General features: G+C 48.7%; 2 protein-coding genes across 4 annotated transcripts in view; both read left to right on the top strand.

The window, feature by feature from the left end:
• Nucleotides 1–4,970, top strand: part of MANBAL (mannosidase beta like) — a 28,161-nt gene extending 23,191 nt beyond the window's left edge. For all 3 annotated transcript variants that reach the window (XM_010355327.1, XM_030914942.1, XM_030914941.1), the window contains exon 3: nucleotides 4,024–4,970. In XM_010355327.1, the coding sequence (XP_010353629.1) occupies nucleotides 4,024–4,131 (108 nt within the window). In that variant the 3' untranslated portion in view covers nucleotides 4,132–4,970. The remainder of the gene's footprint in view (nucleotides 1–4,023) is intronic.
• SRC (SRC proto-oncogene, non-receptor tyrosine kinase) overlaps nucleotides 1–25,462 on the top strand; it is a 108,005-nt gene that overhangs the window by 10,596 nt on the left and 71,947 nt on the right. The window lies entirely within an intron of this gene.

Genomic DNA, 25,462 nt, shown 5'->3' on the forward strand with positions numbered 1-25,462 from the left:
GGGGACTGGCTGGGTCTAGAGCCCGCTGGAAAGTGGAATGGACAGACCTTGGGGATAGGTTGGATGCTGAGAACTCATAAATGACTTGGAGGTGTCTAGCTTGGATAACTGGGTGCATGACAGCTCTAAAAGCTGAGGTGGGGAAGAGAGGAGGAGGTCTTCGGTGAGGAGGAGACAGGTCAAGCATTCAAATGACTCGATAACTGTAATATGTACACACACCCACAGAAGACTGCCTTCAGCTGTAAAAAATCAAGTGTGATCTGGAGCACAAACCTACTTTTCTGACTCCTGTAGGGACTTTAGTCACAAACAAGGGGTTTTAAGTGACCCATCGACAGATAGTTTCTCAGAGGAGCTGTACTTACCGTTCCAGAGGCACCTTGTGGTTCTGGGGGCTGCTAAACAGAGAGTAGATTTCACAGTTAACTCAGATTCAACGTATTCCTACCCCTGAGGACCCCAGGAAACCTGAGAGAGGCTGGACTGTGTACCCATGAAGAGGTTAGGTTCAAATCTTGGGTCTGCTACTCACCAGCTAAGACCTTAGGCAAGTCATATGACCTAAGTGTCTGTTCCTTTGTTTATAAATTGGGCCTCATTATGGCACTTTGTGAGGCCTTCATGTCCAGACACATAACACAGGGCCTGGCATATTATAAACAATAAATAATTAGCAGCTGTTGTGGCTCTTGTTATTTTTTAGAGAGGGAGTCTCACTCTGTTGCCCAGGCTGGAGTGTAGTAGCTATTTATAGACACAGTCATAGCACACTATAGCCTCAAACTCTTGGGCTTCAGTGATCCTCCTGTCTCAACCTCTCAAGTAGGTATGTGCCACCACGCCCAGCTGTTGTTGTTATTATTGGCAGCTATGCTTAGGCATACTTTAGGCCAGGGTATGTATATTGGGTTTTGAGTCTGTTCATATCCTCTGTGATCATGGAAAAGTGAGGCCTAGTTTTAAGTGCTATATTTTCATGGGAATAAACAAGAATGAAGTTCTCATGGTTACTGGGCTGTTCTTTCATTTCATTCATTCATTCATTCATTCACTCATTTATTCATTCAGCAACAGTTGAAGCTATCCCAAAGTGCTCATGGGCTAATAGGGGCTAACATGAAAACATGTAACTATGGGGAAATAATAGTGGCATTATGGGCTGGGCACAGTGGCTCGCACCTGTAATCCCAGCACTGTGGGAGGCTGAGGCGGTTGGATCATTTGAGGTCAGGAGTTCGAGACCAGCTTGGCCAACGTGACAAAACCCCATCTCTACTTAAAATATAAAAAATTAGCTGCGTGTGGTGGTGGGTGCCTGTAATTCTAGCTACTCAGGAGACTGAGGCAGGAGAATCGCTTGAACCTGGGAGGTGGAGGTTACAATGAACTAAGATCGAGCCACTGCACTCCAGCCTGGGCAAAAGAGTGAGACCCTGTCTTAAAAAAAATAGTGGCATTATAAAGTTCCTGGGTGCCTAGGGGCTCGAGGAAGGAGGAGGGGCTGCCCCCAGCTGGAGGGAGGAGCAGGAAAGGAAGGCTAGACAGTGAGTAGGAGTGTATTCATGGACAGGCCCAAACAATGGGAGCAGTTTGCCAGGTGGCCAAGGAAACAGGTATTCCTGTTGATGAAGGTGACCAGCGGAAGTTCTGGGGCCTGACTCAGTGTGGGGGATAAAGAGGAGCCCAGGTGAGGCTGGAGAAGCGGTCTCCTTAGATGCCATTCCACAGAGAGCCACTGGAAGCTTTCAGGTGGAAGGTGCAGTGGTCAGAACTGCACTTTAGAATAGTTCCTTTGGTGGGTGCATGAGGAATGGACAGAGACAGCAGGCACTTTGCTTAGCAGTGGGCAGAACTGAATGGGGAATTGGATGATGGAGAGAGCAGCAGAATCAAGAGGTAGAGAGGGTCATGTCAGCAGGACATGGTGACCCACTGGACAGTGGGGAGCAGAGAGAGGGTGAGGTCACCGGGTCTCTGGTTGCTCCACCAGTGGGAGGAGGGCTGGGCCTTCTGGGGTCAGGGACAGTTCAGTTGGAGGTGACTTGTCCTGATCGTCTGGCAGACAGCTGGATCAAGGGAGAGGTCTGGGAGGTGCCAGAAGGGTTGAGGCTCCAGAGAGAGGGCCTGTGGAGTGAGGGAGGCACTAGGGTGGCAACTGGGTCTTACTCTCTCTGTGGTCTCTGAACTGAGCCCCATTGAAACTGGAGGAGCCCCCAGCCTTGAACTCAGAAGGCAGACTCCTTCCTAGAGATCCAGGCAGGCCTTGCAAATTTTGTTTTGTTTTGTTTTGTTTTGGCCAAGTTACATAAACAGAGTAGGGGACCTTCAGATCATTTTGACTTTTGGTGGGAGGAGGCTCAGCAGGCCAAGGGAATCCAGCGCTGCAGTGAGAGGCTGGGGAGGGGAAGCCCTTCGGTTATCTTGGGACAATCACTCCTTGGGGGCCTGAGACCTGGCTGGCTCTTCATATCTGGTTATCTCGCCCAGGCGGGAGACAGTGTTGGCTGATAGGAGGGAGCTGACAGGCCTCTGGATCGGGTCCGAGGCAGGGACTGCCCTCCCCTGCATGGGCCCTCCTCTTCTGTGGGGTAGGCTGAGGCTTGGGCCATGGGCCAATGGGGCAAGCAAGGAAGGTCAGGGAGTATAGTGAGCTAGAAGCCGGGTTGGGAAATGAAACACAGAGGGGTTTTTCCTCATCTGGAAGTATCCCCACTCCCAGGAATCTTAGTCTGCTTCGTATTTTCCTATTTCTCATCAAGAACACGGGCACTGAGAAACATTTCCCAATCAGTGCTGGGGGCGGCGGGGTGTGGGGGCATGGTTGGCACCTGAAAAGGGGCAGCGCCTCCTAGCCCATCGCTGCCACGAGGGAGTGCAGGGCCAGTGTCACTGGACAGTTAGTTTCAAGAGAATCTAGGAATCCAGATTTAATGGGAAATCTCCCAATTGGCTTAAGTTTTTAAATAAACACTGCAGGCCAAATGAAGTCTGTGGCCTGGACAAGGCCTGTGGGCTGTGGTTGGCGTTCTCTGGGCTAGCCCGGCCTCTCTGACGTCCGTCCTTTCTGGCCACGGCACACTGCGAGTTATCACTCAGAGGAGGAGAGGACACTAGACAGGAGCACATGGAGCCTGTTCCAGATTCTTCTCTGACATGAGCCTGAGTGGCCTGGGCCAAGCTGTGTCCCTTCCCTGGAGTCTACCTTCCTTATCAGCACAGTAAAGGCCAGGGCTGGATCTGTGGGTTTGAACCTTTTATTCCTTAGCAGCAGAACTTTGTTTCATTTAAATCTTACAAGGGACAAATCAGTGTATGAAATAGATTGAAAATCAGAGCTGCTCCTGTCGCCAGGGGAGTCTGGAATTCTGCCCCAAGGCTGCCTCTGCCCTCCCCCACAGAGGCACCTCTGCCAGGTTCTGCAGAACACAGTGTGGGACTGCGCACCTGCTGGCGGGCTCTCTGTACCCCTCCCAGCCCTGGCATTCTGCGGGTTGAATGGGAGGACAAGAATGGCAGCCAGAGGAGGGCAAGCCACAGCGAGTTTGCCCCACAGCCAGCTCCTCGCCCACATTTTGCCCAGTCCTGACACGGGATGATCGGCCAGCCACTGGATGCAACTGGCACTTCCTGGGTGCTTTCCACATAGTTTTGCCTCCTCACGTCAGTCCTGTAAGGCGGGCGTGGCTATTTCCATTTCACAGGTGAGTAAACCAAGACACAGAAAGGGGAAGTGAGTTTCCCACAAGGTCAGTTGGCTGGAAAGGGAAGGATCCCAGGTTCCGCCTGGGCATCTGAGACCCCACAAGCTGCCCCCTCCCCGTGGGGCCTCCTTTATTCTTCACTGAGAGCCACGATACTCCCGGGGCAGTCCCACATATATGTGGGTGCTAGGTCCCAGGAATGACGATTTCCATCTCTTGTGTTTCTGTGGCATGCTTCTTTGCTTTCAGATGTGATCTCCTTTTGCTGGCATCAGGCTTGATCCATCTAAGCAGGACTCTCCTTTTTATCACCTCACAGGAGGCTGAACCGTCTGAGCCCAGAAGTGCTGAGGTGACGAGGAAGCCCAAGGCTGCTGTTCCTTCTGTGAACAAGAGGCCCAAGAGAGAGACTAAGAAGAAGCGGTAGAAGAGGAGGCCCGAGGAGCCGGGCAGGCAGGGAGAGGGTCTTGGGGACAGCCCTCCTGGGAATCTACATCCTGTTCCCTCCCATCCCAGGCTCAGGGTCTGAGGAGGCTGTGATGCCCTCTGACCACAGAGATCTAGACAGTCATGACAGTCCCCAGGCTCCAGCTCGGCAATCCATCACTTTCCTCTTCCTTCTGCTTTTGTGACGGTTTAGAGTCAAGGGGACTGAAGCTATGAGCATAGACTGTATTAGGTTTGTTCAGAAGCCAGTTCAGCTCACAGAGTCACATTTTCTTATTTAGTCATGTGTCCATCCTCGAGTCGCCCCCTTCTTGTGGGTTTACACTACATTTTGGAGTCATTATCTAATGCTGACAAGTACACCCTCTCCCATTATTTGTGTACTGCAAACCTCCTGCTAATCAGTCACTTTTGTTGGTGCTGTGTAGACAGAGCCAGGCCTCACCTGTTTGTTTAGGCCAAGATGCCATGGCTATGCAACGTTAGTGATCCCACTAGCTGTGACAGCCAGGCCCAGAAAATGCCTGGCGTGAGAGCCAGCAGACGGCTAGGCCAGGGTAGGCAGTGCCTGCTTCTGCTCCATCAGGTGCAGGGTATTTGGCTGAAGGTGTGCATATTTCCTGGGCACAAACTTCCTGAGCCTCTGAAATGGGAGGCTCATCAATTTCAGACCAACCTCTTTTCAACCCATCATAGCACGTTCAAGGTGTGCCTTTTACTTCTACTTGTACATCCCCCATCCCTTCAATTCTTTCATTCCCTGACCAGTGAGGGAGTTCCTGGGGGAAGTGTGAATAAACTGACATGCAAGCTTCAGAACCTGCCTGTGTTGTCTTTTGCTGAGGGAGAGCGGAAGCCTAGGGCCCTGCCCTGGGGATGAGGGAAAGGCTTGCCCCCCAGAGAAGTGGGACAGTGGGGGCGAAGCTGGCCATAATGGGGTGGCTTTGGCAAGAGCAGCTCTGCAGGCTGAGCCGTTCTGGAAGAAGTTTTCAGGAAGGGTCCGGCTAAGTGCTTCGTGTGGCCTTTAGTCACTGGAAACACTTGTGAATGGCCATGGGTGTGTTAGAGTTTCCACTGGGTCCAGGCCCTGCTCATTCCCCTTGTTCCTTCTGAGGAAGATGCTGCTTGTCGTCAAAGTGGCTTGAGAAAAACCAAGTGCAATACAGTAAAAGGCCTTATGTGGCATTGGCTGGGTGTAGTCACTTGCCCTGAATCAGCTGCTGAGGAAAAGCCCTGGCCCCTTGGTAACTCAGATTTGCCCAGCTCGTTTACAGCCCGCTGGACAACTTTCCCAAATGTCAGGACTGATGAGGATCTTAAGGGATGAGCGACTATCATCTCCGTTTTGGAGATGGGAAACTGAAGTCCGGACTACTTGAGAATGTCCAAGCCTGGATTTGGACCCAGCCCACGGCACATTCCTTGGTATTTAACAGGTATTTAGCAAGTGCTATGAGGGTCCTGCTCTGCTGCAGAGGGGTTTGGCAAGATCTCCCAGCACTTGAGGTTTCAGGAGAGGAAGTCCAGGGGCTGGAGCTTGTGCATAATGAAGGGCCAGTCTTGGCTAGATACTGGCTTGAGGAGGAGCTTCTGCGGAGTGTTTCTGTTTCACAACACTTTAATGAGAGTTTCAATGCCAGGCCCCATGCTAGGAACTGAGGATGCAGAAATAAGGAACCTTCCCAGAAACCCAGAGTGCACCTGGCCAAGTGGGAGACTCAGACATGTAAGCAGGTTTGATGTGGGGAGTTTCTCCAATAGAGGAGCTGTTTCTCCAACAGTGTTCCCGGGGGCACCCAGCTCAATCTCGAGGGGTAGGTGCAGCCATCTGGCAGAGTGGAAGTGATGGAGCTGAGTCTTAAAGGCTCAGCAGGACTTGAGACCACAGGGAAATGAGGCTGGGAGAGCAGGGGCCAGAGCTGTAGTGCAGACCTGTTTCAGCTTGTGGGGGAGAGACAGCTTCTGGCTCCGGGGAGCAGTGCCACCTCAATAGATCCTCTCCCTTAAAGGCTGGGCCAGAGAATAGCCCTCAGAAAGCAAGGGCTGTCATCCTCTGCTCCACCAAACCCTTCTTCCACATGTACTGTGGGCAGAGTTTGCAGCATTTGGTTCTCTTGGTTTTCAGGACCCATCCTCTCCAGATTTCCCTCCTGCATTACTAGTTCCTGCTCATGAGAGGGGCCCAGGCTTCGGTCTTTAGTCCTCTATCGTCTGTTATACAGAAGCTCCAGTCCCAGACTTCCTCTCTGCACGTACTCCTTTGAAGATCTCATCTAGGCTCGAGGCTTTAAATACCACCCATATTAGGATTTTTCCAGAGAAACATAGAAGGAGACTTTAAAAGTTTGGTTTTTTGAGGTGGAGTCTTGCTCTGTCATCCAGGTTGGAGTGCAGTGGCACGATCTCAGCTCACTGCAGCCTCTGTCTCCCAGGTTCAAGCGATTCTCCTGCCTCAGCCTCCCGAGTAGCTGGGATTACAGGCACATGCCACTACGCCCAGCTAGTTTTTGTATTTTTAGTAGAGGTGGGGTTTGGCCATGTTGGCCAGGCTGGTCTCGAACTCCTGGCCACAAGTGATCCACCTGCCTCGGCCTCCCAAAGTGCTGGGATTACAGACGTGAACCACTGTACCCAGCGAGACTTCTTATAAGATATTGTCTCCAGTGATTATGGAGGCTGAGAAGTCCCACAAGCTGCTGCCTGCAAGCTGGAAACCCAAGAAAGCCAGTAAAGGGCCGATGGTGTAGATTCTGTCTGAGTCTGAAGGCTGAGAACCTGGAGTGCTGCGAGCAGAAGACAGACGTCCCAGCTCATGCAGTCAGACAGCGGGAGGGCGAGTCCAACCTTCCTCCATCTTTTTGTTCTGTTCAGGCCCTTAAATGGATGAGGCCCACCCGCTTTACTCACTCCACGGATTCAAATGCTAATCTCTTCCGGAACACAGACACACCCAGAAATACTGTTTAATCAGATACCTGCATGTCCTGTGGCCTAGTCAAGCTGACATGTAAAGTTAACCATCACATCGCTCACATGCTGAAGTCTCCCCGACGGATCTCTCCAGCCCCACTCCTGAGCTCCAGACTCACGAATCTGACTTCCTACTCATTATCTCCATTTGAATACACAGCAGGCATCTCAAAGCACATTCCTGATCTCACCAGCAGCCCCAGGCCTGCTCTTTTTGTGGTCTTTCCTATCTTAAAGAGCATCTTAAAAGAAACAAAGTATATTTTTAAAGTGTACAACTTGCTGATTAGATACATGTATATGTTGTGAAATAATCACCACAATCAAGCTAATTAAAATACCCATCACCTTACATAGTTATGTGTGTATGTGCGTGTGTGTGTGTGTGTGTGTGTGTGTGTGTGTGTGTGTCAGGCGGTGGGGGGTGGGGTGAGAACACGATCTTAGAAAATTTCAAGTATATACAGTTGACCCTTGAGCAACATGGGTTTGCACTGTGCAGTCCACTTATACGCAGCTTTTTTTCAGTAAATAAAATTCCTTCATAGCCACATCCACATCTACAACCAAAAGCAGATCAAAAATAGTGTTTGTGGGATGTGAAATTCACGTATATGGAGGGCTAACTTCTAGAGGCGGGTTTCACAGGGCCCACCTCGAGACTTGAATATGTGTGGGTTTTGATGTCTGCGGGGTCCTGAAACAAATCCCAGGCAGATACCCAGGGATGACTGTAGTACAGTATCATTGTCTGTAGTCACCATGCTATCCATTAGATCTCCAGCACTTTTTCATCTGGCATAACTGAAACTTTGTGCCCCTTAACAAACAGCTCCCCATCACCCACTACTCCTAGCCCTTAGCAACCTCCATTCTACTCTCTGATTCTATAGGTTTGACTATTTTAGATTCTACATATAAATGAGATCATGCAATATTTCTCTCTGTGTGTCTGGCCTATTTTGCAGGTCCATTTGTGTTGTTGCAAATGGCAGAATTTCCCTTTTTGTGTTTTTTTTTTTTTGAGACGGAGTCTCACTCTGTCACCCAGGCTGGAGTGCAGTGGTGTGATGTTGGCTCACTGCAACCTTCACCTCCTGGGTTCAAGTGATTCTCCTGCCTCAGCCTCCTGAGTAGCTGGGACTACAGGCACGTGCTACCATGCCCAGCTACCCTTTTTGTATTTTTAGTAGAGATGGGGTTTCATCATGTTGGCCAGGCTGGTCTCGAACTCCTGACCTCGTGACCTGCCCACCTCGGCCTCTGGGGTTATAGGTGTAAGCCACTGTGCCTGGCCTGGATTTCCTTTTTTTTCTTTCTTTCTTTTTTTTTTTTGGAGATAGAGCCTTGCTCTGTCACCCAGGCTGGAGTGCAGTGGTCCGATCTCGGTTCACTGTAAGCTCTGCTTCCCAGGTTCACGCCATTCTCCTGCCTCAGCCTCCCGATTAGCTGGGACTACAAGCGTCCACCACCACGCCCGGCTAATTTTTTGTATTTTTAGTAGAGACGGGGTTTCACCCTGTTAGCCAAGATGGTCTTGATCTCCTAAACTTGAGATCCGTCCGCCTCGGCCTCCCAAAGTGCTAGGATTACAGGCGTGAGCCACCATGCCCGGCCTCCTTTTTCTTTTTTTTTTTTTTAAGGCTTAATACTATTCCATTGTATGTATACACCACATTTCCTTTATTCATTCATCAATTGATGAACATTTAGGTTGTTTCTGTCTCTTATCTATTAGGAATAATGCTGCAATAAACATAGGAATATAGCATTTCTTTGAGATACTGATTTAATTTCCTTTGGATAAATACCCAGAAGTGAGACTGTTGGATCATTTGGTAGTTCTTTTTTTTTTTCTTAATCTTTTGAGGAGCCTCCATACCGTTTTCTATAATGGCTATACCAATTTACATTCCCATCAGTAGAGTACCAGGGTTCCAATGTCTTCACATCTTTGCCAACAGCTACCTTTCGTCTTTAAAATAATAGCCCCTCTAATAGGTGCGAGGCGATGTCTCCTGGTTTTGATTTGCATTGTTTAGTGATGTTGATGACCTTTCCATAGAGCCTGTTGGCCACTAGTATGTCTTCTTTGGAAAACTGTCTGTTTAGGTCCTTTGACCATTTAAAAAATTGGGTTCATTGGGTTGTTATTTTGCTATGGAGTTGTATGAGTTTCTTTTGTTTTTTTTTTTTTTTTTGAGACGGAGTCTCGCTCTGTGGCCCAGGCTGGAGTGCAGTGGCCGGATCTCAGCTCACTGCAAGCTCCGCCTCCCGGGTTCCCGCCATTCTCCCGCCTCAGCCTCCCGAGTAGCTGGGACTACAGGCGCCCGCCACCTCGCCCGGCTAGTTTTTTGTATTTTTTAGTAGAGATGGGGTTTCACCGTGTTCGCCAGGATGGTCTCAATCTCCTGACCTCGTGATCCGCCCGCCTCGGCCTCCCAAAGTGCTGGGATTACAGGTTTGAGCCATCGTGCCCGGCCCTGTATGAGTTTCTTATATATTTTGGACATTAATGCCCTACCAAATATATGATTTGCAAACATTTCCTTCCATTCTGTAGATTGTCTTTTCATTTTGTTGATTGTTCCCTTTGCTGTGTGGAAACTTTTTAGTTTTTTTTTTTTTTTTTTTTTTTTTTTTTTTTTTTTTTTTTTTTTTTTTTTGAGGCGGAGTCTCGCTCTGTCGCCCGGACTGGAGTGCAGAGGCCGGATCTCAGCTCACTGCAAGCTCCGCCTCCCGGGTTCACGCCATTCTCCTGCCTCAGCCTCCTGAGTAGCTGGGACTACAGGCGCCCGCCACCTCGCCCGGCTAGTTTTTGTATTTTTTAGTAGAGACGGGGTTTCACCGTGTTAGCCAGGATGGTCTCGATCTCCTGACCTCGTGATCCGCCCGTCTCGGCCTCCCAAAGTGCTGGGATTACAGGCTTGAGCCACCGCGCCCGGCCGAAACTTTTTAGTTTGATGCAGTCCTCTTTTTTTTATTTTTGTGTTTGTTGCCTGTTCTTTAGTTGCCATATCCAAAAAATTGTTGCCAAGGCCGATGTCAGAATGCTTTTTCCCAACTGTGTGTGGTGGCTCACACTTATAATCCCAGCACTTTGGGAGGCCTAGCTGGGAAGACATTTGGGGCCAGGCGTTTGAGACCAGCCTGGACAACATAGTGAGAACTTAGTGAGACACCATCTCTGCAAAAAATAAATAAATAAATAAATTACATATATATGATTTTAAAAAGCTTTTTCCCTGTTTTCTTCTAGGAGTTTTACAATTTCAGATTTTACATTTAAGTGTTTAATATATTTTGAGATGATTTTTATATATAGTATAAGGGTTCAATTTCATTATTTTGTAGGTGGCTATCTAGTTTTCCAAGCACTATTTATTTATTTATTTATTTATTTATTTATTTATTTTGAGACAGAATCTCTTTATTGCCCAGGCTGGAGTGCAATGGCACAATCATGGCTCATTGTAGCCAAAGGCTCAAGCTATCTTCCTGCCTCAGCCTCCCAAGTAGCTGGGACTACAGGTGCACACCACCACACCCAGCTATTTTTTAAATTTTTTGTAGAGACGGAGTCCCAGTATGTTGCCTAGGGTGGTCTTGAACTCCTGGGTTTAAGTGATCCTCCTGCCTCAGCTTCCCAAAGGTCTAAGATTACAGGCTTGAGCCACTGTGCCCAGCCCAACACCATTTATTGAAGAGGTTATCTTTCCCCTTTTGTGTATTCTTAGTGCCCTTGCCAAAAATTAGTTGACCATATATGCTTGGGTCTATTTCCAGACTCTTTGCTCTTTTCAATTGGATTATGTATTTGTTTTTATGTCAGCACCATATTGTTTTGATTACTGTAACTTTGTGATATAATTTGAAATCAGGAAGTGTGATGCCTCCAGCTTTCTTCTTTCTCAAGATTGCTCTGGCTATGTGAGGTCTTTTGTGGGTTATATGAATTTTAGGATTTTCTTTTTTATTTCTGTGAAAAGTGCCATTGGAATTTTGATAGGGATTACATTTCATCTGTGGGTTGCTTTGGGTAATATGGACATTTTAGCAATATTAATTCTTCCAATCCATGAACATTGGATATCTTTCACTTATTTGTGTCTTAACATCTTAATTCTTCCAGTTGCTTGGGCCAAAAACCTTGAAGTTATTCTTAACTCCCCTCTCTCTGTCACACTCCACTTCTGACCCTTAAGTATCTCCTTGCCACTCAACCTTAAAAATCCAGAATGACACTATCTCACCACTTCACTACCCTTATCTCACCTGGATATTGCAGCACCCTCCTCACGGGTAGTCTGTTCTCAAAACAGCAGCCAGAGGGATCCTTTTAAAACTTGTGGGATCACCTCCATCACCTGTCCCCATCTCACTCAGGTAAAGGCCAAAGTCCTCACTGGGACCCACAGAGCCTGCAAGAACCACTTCACCTCCTTCGCCTTTCTGACTTCATTTCCCGCCACTCCTCCTTGCCCACTTCACTATCTAAAGGACTAAATCACTAATGGTAAAATTGTGCTCGTCAGTGAGGAAGACACTCTAGAGAAGAGTTTTGTTTTTATTTTTTAACGGAGTAAAAGTCACATGACATAAAATTGACCATTTTAAATAAGCATACAATTCAGCAGCATTTTAGTGCTTTCACAGTGTTGTACAGCCACCACCTCTATCTTCTTCCAAATTTATATATTTTTTAAAGGCAGGGTCTTGCTTTTTTACCCAGGCTGGAGTGCAGTTACACCATCATAGCTCACCGCAGCCTCGATGTCCTGGTTCCAAGCAATCCTCCTGCCTCAGCTTTCTGAGTAGCTGGGGCTACAGGTGCATACCACCACCCCCAGCTAATTTTTAAATTGTTTGTAGAGACAGGATCTCACTATGTTGCCCAGGCTGATCTTGAACTACTGGCCTCAATTCATCCTCCCACCTTGGCCTCCCAAAGCCTTGGGATTACAGGCATGAGCCACCATGCCCCACCAGTAGAGCCACTTTAGAAAACTGGGGTTTCTGGGAGCTAAATGATGAGAACTTATGAATGGAAAAAAGGAAACAACAGACACTGGGGTCTGCTTGAGGGGGGAGAATGGGAGGAGGAGAGGAGCAAAAAAGATCACTATTGGGTACTGGGCTTAATAACTGGGTGATGGAATGATATGTACAACAAACTCCCGTGATACGTGTTTGCATATGTAACAAACCTTCACATGCACCCCCAAACCTAAAAGTTAAAAAAATTAAAACTGGAGTTTCTTTTAAAAATTTAACATACATCTAAGCTATGAGCCAGCATTCCACTCCTAGATATTACCCAAGAGAGGCAAAAATATTTGTCCACAAAAATTTTGTGCTAAATTCAAGCTAGATTGTTCATAGCAGCTTTATTCATAGTAGTCAAAAACTAAAAATAGCCCTGATGTTCATCAACAATAGAATGAGTGAAATGCAGCATATTTATACAATGAAATACTACACACCATCAAGAAATGATTTACTGTCAGGCATGGTGGCTCAAGTTCGTAATCCCAGCTACTCAGGAAGCTGAGGTGGAAGGATCCCTTGAGCCCTGGAGTTCAAGGCTGCAGGGAACTATGATTACACCACTGCATTCCAGTCTGGGTGTCAGAATGAAATCCCATCTCTAAAAAAAAAAAAAAAAAAGAAAGAAAGAAATGATTACAGATATGCACAATATGAATACTAATGATTTTCTAGTTTAATTTTTCAACTTTATGATCCTGTGAAAGAGATACACGTTCAGTAGAAACCGTATTTTGAGTACCCATACAACCATTCTGTTTTTCACTTTCAGTATAGTATTCAATAAATTACCTAAGATATTCAACACATCACTATAGAATAGGCTTTGTGGTCGATGATTTTGCCCAGCTGTAAGCTATTGTAAGTGTTCGGAGCACGTTCAAGGTAGGCTAGGCTACGCTAGATGTTTGGTAGGTTAGGCGTATTAAATGCATTTTTTTTTTTAACTTTTTTTTTTGTAAAGACAGGGTCTCACTCTGTCATCCAGGCTGGAGTGCTGTGGTATGATCATAGCTCACTGTAGCCTCTAACTCCTGGGCTCCAGCCATCCTTTCACCTCAGCTTCCCGAGTAGCTGGGACTAGAGGCTTATACCACCACGCGTGGCTAATTTTTTAAAATATATTTTTTTGGTAGAGGTGGGGTCTTACTATGTTGCCCAGGTTGGTCTTGAACTCATGGCATTCAAAGCACTGAGATTATAGGTGTGAGCCATTGTGCCTGGCCTAAATGCACTAAAAATTTTTATTTTGTCGGTATAGTAGGTGTATAGATTTATGGGGTACTTGAGATATTTTAATACAAGCACACGATGTGTCATAATCACATTGAGGTAAGCATCTATCATTTCTTTGTGTTACAAACAGTCCAGTTATACTCTTGTAGTTATTTTAAAATGTACAACAAATTATTGTTGACTATAGTCACCTTGTTGTGCTATCAAATACTAGATCTTATTCATTCTACCTAACTCTAACCATTCTACCTAACCATTGTCCCTTCCCCTGCCAAATGCATTTTTGACTTAATGATATTTTCTATTTAGGATGGGTTTATCAGGATGTGACACCATTGCAAGTTGAGGAGCATCTGTATACTGTCTGGTTCTATTCCAGTGAAATTCTAAAATAGACACAACTAACCCGTGGTGATAGAAATCAGATCTGTGGCTGCTTCTGGGAAGAACGTTGACTAGGAAAAGGCATGAGAAAACTATCTGGGATGATGAATTTTTTCTTTTCTTTTTTGAGGCAGGGTCTTGCTTTGTCACCCAGGCTGGAGTGCAGTGGTGGGATCTCAGCTGACTGCAACCTCTCCCTCCCAGGCTCAAGTGATCCTCACATCTCAGCCTCCCGCGTAGCCAGGACCACAGGCATGTGCTACCACACCCAACTAACGTTTTGTATTTTTTGTAGAGACAGGGTCTTGCCATATTACCCAAGCTGGTCATCAACTCTTGGGCTCAAGTGATCCACCCCCTTGGCCTTCCAAAGTGCTGGGATCACCTGCTGGAAATGTTTTATACCTTGATATGCAGTCATCAAAGTTGACTGAATGCTTCAGATCTGAGCATTTCACTATGTGTAAATTGCTTTTTCCTAAAATATTTTCCTAGGCTGAGGTGGGCGGATCACTTAAGCCCAGGAGACTAGGCTGGGCAACATAGTCAGGCCCTGTCTCTATTTAAAAAACAAAACAAAACAAAAACAAAAACAAAAACTTAAAAAAAAATTTTCCTGTGGGTCAAGGCGTAAGCTATGTGTTTGAGACACATTATGTCATTTAACTTGTAAGCAAATTCCTTATGGTAGATGTTATTGTCTCTGCCTTAGAAAACTGAAGGGTTTTCTCAGAAGGGTTAAACAACTTGCCTCATTAAGAAAGGTGGGATTAAAACCCAGCACTATGACCCCAAAGCCCATACCTCAAGGGTTACCTCTTCTCTCTAACCCATTCTTTTCCCTAAGATTTTACAAAAGGGGAAACTGAGTCCCAGAGCGGGTTGGAGACATGCTCAATGCCACTTAGCTCTTTGGAATCAGAATGGAACTAGAACCCAGGTTTCCAGAGCTTTCTTACTGCATCTCACTTGGGCAAAGAGGTCAAGCTCACTCCCACCTCCACCCAGCTGGAGGTTGGGAGCTCAAAGTATAATTTTTAAAGACTTGAGTATAACATTCATGTTATGGGAGGCCCAAATTCAGGGCATAGATACCCTGTGACTTCAAAATGAGAGACTGTGCTTTCCATCTGTCTTTGTATTATTGGAGTCGTTCCAGGCTGGTTTTCTGTGAATCATGGAGGCTTGCCATCCGCCCTGCTGCAATTATCCCATTTTACACCGAGGATCCCTAACCGGACTCACCTATTCCCTCCCTTCATGGCTTTTTGGGTGGCAAGATTTCTAATCCAACACATTCCACAAGCTTCCGTCTACTTAATTTAAGAGAAACCAGTATGAGTTTCTCATCTTCTCCTTGACACTCGGAGTTCTGACATGGATTCATGTCAAGAACAACAAAAACAGCCAATCGGATTTAGTTTTAACCCACATCCAATCAACCAACAATAAGAGTGGCCGTTGTCAGGTTCAGCCCATCACATTGTTCAAAAAGTGATGTCGTCTCTTGTGTTGCTAGAAGGTACCATCTTGTGTTTTGAGAGAATTAGGCTTGAATGATGATAGATTCTTCCCAAAAAAGCTTGGTTCTTTGGGAGGAAAAAAACATGTGTCCCAGCTTCTTTGGCCATCTTCTGCTAAAGAGAAATTTCATTAAAAAATGCTGGCCCGGCATGGTAGCTAATGCCTGAAATCCCAGCACTTTGGGAGGCCGAGGCGGAAAGACTGTTTGAGCCCAGGAGTTCAAAATCATCCTGGGCAACATGGCAAGACCCATCTCTAAAAAAAAACCACCCAAAATTAGCCAGGCATGGTTGTGCACGCCTGTAGTCCCAGGAGGCTGAGAAGGGAGGATTGCTTGAGCCCAGGGAGATGGAGGCTGCAGTGAGCTGTGATGGTGTCACTGCCCTCCAGCCTAGGTGATAGAGAGAGACCCTGTCTCCAAAAAAAAATCTTTTCCTCCTCCTTAAAAGTCACAGAGTGTGTTTCACGGGCTGCCTTTTATCTGGAACTGGCAAGTGGTGCTGTGAATGAATCACCCTGTTTCTTGGGAATGTTTTGCTCCCAGAGCTCAAGGGGGTACAACAAGATGATAAACAGCCTCTTGAAAGTGCCTCTCCTCCCGCCGCTGCGGGGCTGGGAGCCTGTGAGTTCATGGAACTGGACAGTGGCCGAGCTTTCAGAGACCACTGAGTCCAACTCAGTTTTTCAGACGAGGAAACCTGGGCTTTCACATTCATGGAAAGGGAACCAGGAGCAGGGCCGAGGCCATCTGAGTATGACCCATCCCCACTGCTGGTGGGCCTGTGGTTCATACCCGTGTCCCTCTAAGCTTCAGCCTCCTTCTTTGGAAGATGGGGGGCAGGATGCCTGATGTTCCCTGTGGTTTCCTATCATTCGGGGACCCTGAGTCTTTGCTCCTATGTAGTCACCTGATAGAAATGCCAAACCTGAAATGTGGCACTTTGCTTCTCAAGCCAGAGAAGGATCCAGGTTTATGGCCCTTAGCAAGAGCCCAAGTGATTCAGTTCAGCTCAGGTGGGTTCAACAAATGCGCCCACACCCTGGCCCTGTTCAACCCCTAAGCTGGGCACCAGGATGCCAGGTGGATCAGATCTGGTTCCTGCCTCCAATCAGTGGGGCTAGGCAGACACACAGAAAGACTATGACCATAGGCTGTGGCAAGCCTGTGGGTATTGGCCTAAGGGGCTTTGGGAACACAGGCGAGGGCCTAACCAAGCCTAGGAAAGAGCCAAGGAAGGCCTCTGGGGGCAGGTAGCCATGCTGGAGGGTTCGCATCTGGCGGCAGAGGACATGATGGACAAATGGGATGAGACCTTGGGCAAGGCCCTTCTCGTCTAGGCCTGGGTCTCCCCAGAATGCATTTGCAGGGGCTGGCGGAGGTCTCCCTACCTCTGGACTTCTGGGGTGGGGAAAGTGTTAATGTTCGTTGTGAGCTTGGAGGGAGCCTGTCCATGGCCAGGAGAGACTATCCTATCCTGGCACCCAAGGCTGTGGTCTTCTTCTTCTCCTGTAGGTCCAGAGTCCTCTGGGAGCATAAGGGCGCTGCCCGGCAGCCCTCTCATCTCTGACCGAGTCCCAGTGTGTGTGGGAACACCCCGAGCTGGGAGAGGGGAGAGTGAGGCACCCTGCCCTCTCCTGACCCCTGCCTTGTCCTCAGTCCATTGGAGAATTGCCACAGGCAAGAAATAGCCCTCGATAATACACAGGTTAACTCGGAAGTGCACAGCTGCTGATCAATACCAAAAATGAAATTTTTTTTGAGACAGTCTCCCTCTGTTACCCAGGCTGGAGTGCAATGGCATGATCTTAGCTCACTGCAACCTCCACCTCCCAGGTTCAAACAATTCTTGTGCCTCAGCCTTAAAGTAGCCCGGGACTGCAAGCGTGCGCCACCATGCCTGGCTAATTTTTTTTTTTTTTTCGAGTCTGAGTCTGGCTCTGTTGCCCAGGCTGGAGTACAATGGTGCGATCTCGGCTCACTGTAACCTCTGCTTCCCGGGTTCAAGTGATTCTCCTGCCTCAGCCTCCTGAGTAGCTGGGACTACAGGTGCCCGCCACCACACCCGGCTAATTTTTGTATTCTTAGTAGAGACGGAGTTTCACCATGTTGCCCATGCTGGTCTCGAACTCCTGACCTCAGGTGATCTGCTCGCCTCAACCTCCCAAAGTGCTGGTATTACAGGCGTGAGCCACCACGCCCAGACTCAAAAAGGAAATTCTTATTCTAAAGTGTCCATCTCTTTGACAAATGCCTGGAGTCTCTGGCCCTAGATGGGCAGGGGAGCATCCTGGGACCCTCTGTCCCTGTAAGCAGCGTCTGTCTGTCTCAAGCTCTCCCCAGCCAGGCTTAGCTCCCTCCACCTTCTCTCCTCCCACTCCCTCCAGGACATCTAGCAGTCCAGCTCCCGCCTCTACTCCCCTGAAACCTCACTCTCTGAGGTCAGCTGGAGCTGCTTTGTGATTGGTAGCTCAATGCCCTGGACACTTTATTGACCCTGTCTTACCTCACGTGGTCTCCCAGCAACATCTAATCCAAGAACAACATCCTTCCAGAAAGCTTAGAACCCTCATTGGAGGCCTCTTCCTGCAGCCTATTAGACATGAGGACTCCCTAGGGCTCTGTGTGGCTTTCTCATCCTTTACAAAACATCATATTCTGAGCCTCAGTTTCACCATCAGTGAAATGGGAATAATGATACAGGTTGAGCACCTCAAATTGAGCACCTCAAATTCAAAAATTTGCCATCCGGCCGGGCACGGTGGCTCAAGCCTGTAATCCCAGCACTTTGGGAGGCCGAGACAGGCGGATCACGAGGTCAGGAGATCAAGACCATCCTGGCTAACACGGTGAAACCCCGTCTCTACTAAAAAAAATACAAAAAACTAGCCGGGCGTGGTGGCGGGCGCCTGTAGTCCCAGCTACTCGGGAGGCTGAGGCAGGAGAATGGCGTAAACCTGGGAGGCGGAGATTGCAGTGAGCTGAGATCTGGCCATTGCACTCCAGCCTGGGCGACAGAGCGAGACTCCGTCTCAAAAAAAAAAAAAAACAACCACAAAAATTTGCCATCCAAAATGCTTTAAAATATGAAACTTTCTGAGCACTGAGATGACATTCAGTGGGAATGTTCACTGGAGCATTTCAGATTTCATTTTTTATTTTTTGGATTAGGGATATATATATAGATATAATGCAAATATTTCAAAATCCAAAAAAATTCAAAATTGAAACACCTCTGGTCCCAAGCATTTCAGATAAGGGAGACTCAACCTGTAGCACCTTTTCCAACGGGTTGCAATGAGTTAATGCATATAAGGCACTTGGCAACTGATGCAGTGTGTTCAAAAGTGTTGGTTAAATTATTCATTTTTTTTCAACATCTCCATGGATATCTAACAGGTTTGCCCAAAATAATTTGGCCAAAACCAAACTCGTGACTTTTTGGCCTCAGTGGGCTCCTACCCAGACTTCCCCATCTCAGTAAGTGCACCTCCACTCACCCACCCAAAGCCTGAGAATCCGTCTTGAGCTGCCCTCTCTGTGCCCACACCCCTCATCCATCAGCAGGGACTGTCGGAGCTTCCTCCTAATGCGCTCAAGTCATCCACTTTCGCCACCTTCCCTGCCAGGCTTGCAGCACTTTCACCCCCTCCTGGAGGACATTCCAGCCTCCTTGCTGACCTCCCTGCCTCCACCCACCTCCCTTAATCTCACTTTATGCAGCTGCCAGCAGGGCCTTGCAAAAACATGCATTGGTGGCTCATGCCTGTAATCCCAGCACTTTGGGAGGCCAAGGCAGGTGGATGCCTTGAGCTCAGGAGTTTGAGACCAGCCTGGGCAACAAAGGGAGACCCTGTCTCTACAGAAAAAAAAAAAAAACAAAAACATTACATCTTGTCACCAACACCTGTCTCCTCCCTTAACATCACTGTGGTCCCCCAGAGCCTGGAAGTAAAGCTCAAGCCACTTCTCATACCGGAGGAGGCTCCAGTCCCTGTGAAAAGCTCTGGTTCCATCTCCCATTAATCTTCCTCCACCCATTCTCCATCCAGATCCAGTATACCCAGTTCCCACCTTGAGGGCCTTTCCCTGAATGTTCTTTTCCTCAAATCATTTTCTTTTACTTCTTTATTTTATTTGAGATGGGATCTCGCTTTACCACCCAGGCTGGAGTGCAGTGGCACGATGGTAGCTCACTGCAGCCTCAACCTCCTGGGCTCAAGCAGTCCTCCCGCCTCAGCCTCCCAAAGTGCTGGAATTATACCATCCCCAGCTCTCCCGAATCTTTATATGGTTACTCTTTTTCATCCTTCGAGGTTTAGCTGCACAACTGTAGTCCCAGCTGCTTGGGAGGCTGAGGCAGGAAGATCACTTGAGCCCAGGAGTTTGAGGTTGCAGTGAGTCAGGATTGTAGCACTGCACTCCAGCCTGGGCAACAGAGCAAGACCCTCTAAAAAGCAATAAGAACAATAAAAACCAAGCTTTAGCTACTTTCCTCTGGGAAGCCTCTCTGACCTGCTGTCCTTAGAGCTCCTCACCTCCTCCTCACCCTGTCCCTCACTGACTCCCATCCTAGCAGGTAGCAAGCACATTTTGCATTTCTGCAACAATTGGGTCAATTTATTTTACCAACAGCCTCTCACACCAACCTGTGAAATCCACAAAGGCAGGGGCCGTGTGCATTTTATTGACCAACATGCCCCCACCACCAGACACTCAGCAAATGCTTCACCCGCTCCCAAGGCCTCAATCAGATCTCCAGACCTGAGCTCTGTGGCCTTGGGGAAGTTACTCACCCTCTCTGGGCCTGTCTGGCAGGTAGAGGGGCCTGGCTGGTGATGTATGCCTCCTCTTATCCCTGGCCCACGTTGTGGCAGGGAGGGGAGGCTGCCCAGGCTGGCCCTTCACATGCTGGGTACTTCTCAGGGCAAGCTTCCACAGACAGAGCTCCCCGAGTGTTTGCTGAGTTGAACAGAAGGACCTGGAAACCTCGATGCCAACACCTCCAGGAATGAGAAGGCTGCAGGGGAGCCAGCTCAAGGTCCAGGGAGCTAATTGCACTATTAGATGATTAAAGATGTTTAATGATGGGGATGCAGCTGTGGTACAAAGTTAAGCACAGACCACAAGCGGCCCGAGGCTTGGTTCAAATTTGGGGTGTGGGAAGGAGCCTCCCCCAGATTCATCCATCTGGATAGGAGAGGTCACAGCCACAGCCTGTGGCCCCAGGCAGCTGAGGCCTGAGCCAGCACTGGGGCTGGGCTCCTTCCGGGCTCCTTGGGGATCCCTGCCTCTGGAGTCCTCCCTGAGCTGGCGGGGCCCTGGGAGAAGGTGAGGCCAGACTCAGGGTGTGACGTGGGGCAGGGTGGCTGGCTTAGTTCCTGCTCTGGAAGCCAGAGCTAATGTGCTAGCCTCAGACAGGGGCTGAGATGGGCCTGGCATGGCGCCAGCCAATCTGGGGAATCCAGGCCTGAGATTCCTGTCCCAACAAGTGTTGGGGCCTGTTCAGCGTCAAGTGCTGGTCTGAGCAATGCTGGAACATGATGATGACCCAGCCCACCCTCTCCCTGCTGGAGAAACATCCACTGTGAGGAGTGCAGATGGGATCCACATCCACGAAGCTAGGGGGTTGGGGGAGGGACCAAAGAATGGAAGAGGAGTTAGCGGGGGATTAGAGACAGGAAGGACATCCCAGCAGACAGCAAGCAGGAGCAGGGCCCACTGGAGAGACAGTGGCAGGGGCAGGGTAGCAGGGTGGTGGAGGTTCAGCCGTTCAGCCCTGCAGGCAGATGAGATAGGACTGGAGAGGCTGGCGGGGCCCTGGTGGCCTCTTAAGTGTGAGCTTTGGCCTAAGGCCCCTGGAGAGCCACTGAAGGACCAGAGCTGTGATTTGGAAAGAGTAACACAAGGACGGTTTTTTTTTTAAATTATTTTATTTTTTTGAGACGGAGTCTTGCTCTTCCTGCTCCTTTGCTCCAGCTTCCTGGGGTCACTTCCCAAAAGAGTAGTCTCAGGCTCTGCTTCAGGAGAACCTGAACTAAGATAGAGTGAAGCTGAGGCCACCAGACAGTTGGCTGACTCCTCTTAGGCTAACACTGGCTGTGTGCTCAGCCCAGGCCCAGTGCAAAGGAGCCCACCTTCCTCATTACCCACTTCTGCCCTACCTTGGGAATGTGTGTGGATGTAGAAAGAGTGAGTCAAGGTCAAGGGGAAGGGGAAGGGGACATCACAGAACGTCATAAAGAAGAACTGGGCACTTCCTCCTGGGGGTAGCACTCTCTCATCAGTGGTGCCAGGACAGGTACAAAATGCACAACAGACATCACAGAGCATCCCCAGCAGGTGCCCCCAGAGGGACCAGCCCAGAGGGGGTGCAGAAAGGCCAAGTGCATGACCAGCTGCCTTGAGGACTTTGGCCCCCAGGAACCTTGGGCCGTGGACTAGGCCTCATACTTGGGCTTCCCAACTAGTTGGGAAGCAAAGATCTGTGTGAGTAGAGGGCGCTAGATGGCACTTTAAAAATAACTCATAGACCGGGTGCAGTGGCTCATGTCTGTAATCCTAGCACTTTGGGAGGCCAAAGAAGGAGGATCACTTGAGCCCAGGAATTCAAGATCAGCCTGGGCAACATAGGGAGACCCTCATCTTTACAAAAAAAAGAAATTAGCAAGGCATAGTGGCAGTTGCCTGTGGTCCCAGCTACTTGGGAGGCTGAAGTGGCAGGATCACTTGAGCCCAGGAGTTCAGGATCAGCCTGGGCAAAATGGTGACACCCTATCTCTAAAAAAAAAAAGAAAGAAAAAGAAAAGAAAGGCCGGGCGCGGTGGCTCAAGCCTGTAATCCCAGCACTTTGGGAGGCCGAGACAGGCGGATCACGAGGTCAGGAGATCGAGACCATCCTGGCTAACATGGTGAAACCCCGTCTCTACTAAAAAATACAAAAAACTAACCGGGCGAGGTGGCGGGCGCCTGTAGTCCCAGCTACTCGGGAGGCTGAGGCAGGAGAATGGCATAAACCCGGGAGGCAGAGCTTGCAGTGAGCTGAGATCCGGCCACTGCACTCCAGCCTGGGCGACAGAGCGAGACTCCGTCTCAAAAAAAAAAAAAAAAAAAAAAAAAAAGAAAAAGAAAAGAAAGAAAGAAGGAAGGAAGGAAGGAAAGAAATGAAAGAAAGGAGGAACGAAGGAAGAAAGGAAGAGAAAAAGAGAAAGAAAGAGAAAGAGAAAGAAAGAAAGAAAGAAAGAGAGAGAGAAAGAGAGAAAAAGAGAGAGCAGACAAGCCAGGTGTGGTGGCACTCATCTCTAGTCCCAGCTACTCTGGAGGCTGAGGTGGGAGGATCTCCTGAGTCCCAGAGGCTGAGGCTGCAGTGAGCCGTGATTGTGCCATTGCACTCCAGCCTAGGCGACAGAGCAAGACCTTTTCTCAAAAGAACTAAAAAAGAAAATAAAGGTTATATGGATCTACATTATTAATTTTAAGGCTGTCATAATTATCCACTTTATTAAGGGACTTCTCCAGCTGTACCAGAAATAATAATGATATGCATTTACTGGGTATCTAGCATGTGTATCATTACACAGCCATATGAGGTGTGTACAAGTATCCCCGTTTTACCAGTGAGAGAAATGAGAGTCGGGGTTAATGACTTCCAAGGCCACACAGCTACCAAGGCAGGATTCAAACCCAGGTCTGCCTTTAACCGTGATGTTCAGCCACCTGGCAGGTCCCTCCCACTGACCCCTATATATTTGTTTCTGCAAAAAATTCTGATGAGTCAGAGCCCCGTGTGTGCATTTTACCAGTTCCACTTGGAGGGAAACTTTATTTGCAGGACATTACATTGGGGCAGGCAGGGTTGGGGGAGCAGTCATCACCATCCCTCCTGCCTGCCCCCTGGACATCACACTGCTTCCCTTAGCAGCTATGGAAACCACGCTGGCCAGAGAAGGGAAGGGACTTGCCCAAGGCCACACTGTTCAGAGGCTGCACAGGACTGCGGTCCGGGCTTCCGATTCCCCACCCGGGTGTGGATGAAGCATGCGGGACACACGGACATAGGGATTAGAGACCCAAGCTCCAAAGGGCAGGGACGGTGCCAGTCTTGGTCATTCATTGCTCACTCATCTGTCCCCAGCTCCAGCACAGGAGCTGACATGCAGGCCTGAATGGATAAAGACGATAAGGAAGCCAAGATTGGGAGGGATTTCTGTGGAAGACTTCCAGGAGGGGCCGGGGGTGGGCCAAGGGGGAGTGGGGTTTGGACCAACAGAGAGGAGATTGTGGTACCTCGTGGGCGGGTGTGTGGAGGAGGGAGGAGCCCTGGCCTGCCGAGGGCAGAAATGGGTCTGGGAGCAGGCCGACCAGCCAGATGGGGGTGAGTCTGGGAGTGGCCAGAGCAGATTGAGGAGGCTGCAGCCCCTGTCTCTGGGGCAGCCCCTGTCCCCGAGTCCCACCACAGAGCCCTGCCTGGGTAATTCCTGAACAGGAACAGAAGGAGGAAGTTCTACAAGTGACACTCAGCTGGTGAGTGGGAGGCAGGGTTTGGTTTCCTTTCCAGATGAGCCCTGGGTTTGTTCAGCCCTGGTGCCTGCCCCCACCCCTACCCCTCCCCTGCTGCCTGTGCCCTTGGCTCAGGCACTGGTGAATCTCAGAGGCCAGGGAGGCCAGGAAGGAGCCATCCAGGCCAGGAAATGGGGAAGTCCTGCTGCGTGGGAATCCCCTGGGAGGATGGCTTGACGTGTCCCCTTCTCTCTCGGACCAGACTGAGAACTGAAAGCTGGGGCCGCAGCTTTCATATCCTTCCGGTGTGGCAAACTCCTTTCCATCCTTCAGGACCCAATCTATTTTTTTTTTTTTTTGTTTTGGAGATGGGATCTTGCTTTGCTGCCCAGGCTGGAGTGTAGTGGCACAATCATGGCTTGCTGCAGCCTCAAACTCTCGGGCTCAAGTAATCCTCCTGCCTCAACCTCCTGAGTAGCTGGGAGTACAGGCACACCCACCACACCTGGCTAATTTTTAATCATTTTTGTAGATACAGGGCCTCGCTATGTTGCCCAGGCTGATTTCAAACTCCTAGGCTCAAGCAATTCTCTTGCCTCAGCCTCCTAAAATGTTGGGATTACAGGTGTGAGCCTCTGCACCCAGCCAAGACTCAATCTAAATGTTACTCGTTTGGTAAACTCTCCGAGAATCCCCTTTCAAGGCAAACTGACAAATGCTCCCCACCCCTGAACTCCTGTAGCACTCAGAACACACTTAAAAATAAAAAGAATCACTGTTTCTTGGGAGTCCACAATGTACAGGGTCTCACATTTCACCTCCTTGTACCTCTCTGCATCACTGACAATTGGCACCGTCCTTAGTTCCGTTTTACTGAGCAGCTCAGTGGGGCTCAGGGAGGTTGCAGGGTTGCAGGCAGTGGGGCTGGGTCTCCAGGATACCAAAGTGTGTTGCTCTCTGGCCCTCCTGCTCATAGTGTTTCAGGGTCTGTTTCCTCCTCTGGCTTGGAGCCTTCAAAGGGCAGAGTCCGTGTCCCTGGAGACCTGGCCGTGGGGAGGTGTTGACCCATGGACAAATCTTTGAACCTCCCCACCAGCCTTCACCATGATGAGGACCTAGGCTGGTGCCTTGTATACAGTAGGCTGTTACTGAATTCTTGTGACATTGAGAAAGCTTGATGTTAAACTTATCATAAATGTGCAGTTTGAGCTTGGGCAAGTCACTTCTATTCTCTGGTCCTAAGTTTCCCGGGGTTTAGAAGGAAATGTTTACAGACAAGTGTCTTAGCTTCCTCCCTGTCTGAAAATTCAGTCCTTTGCTCTAGAACATGGCACATACCCCACACTAAATTTCCCTTATATTTCCCTTATATTGTTATATTAATTTTTTTTCTCAAGTGGACTTTCTAGGGAATCCCTTATTATTAATATCCATGATAGTATAGTATATTTGTTACAATTAATGAACCAATATTGATACATTATTATTAACTAAAGTCCGTATTTGATATGGAGTTTCTTAGTTTTTCCCTAGTGTCTTTTTTTTTGTTTTTTTAGATGGTGTCTCTATCTGTTGCCCCGGCTGGAGTACAGTGGCATGATCTCGGCTCACTGCAGCCTCCACCTCCTGGGTTCCAGATATTCTCTTGCCTTAG

This window comes from Rhinopithecus roxellana, chromosome 13 (genome assembly GCF_007565055.1).
Source record: "Rhinopithecus roxellana isolate Shanxi Qingling chromosome 13, ASM756505v1, whole genome shotgun sequence".
Lineage (NCBI taxonomy): Eukaryota > Metazoa > Chordata > Mammalia > Primates > Cercopithecidae > Rhinopithecus > Rhinopithecus roxellana.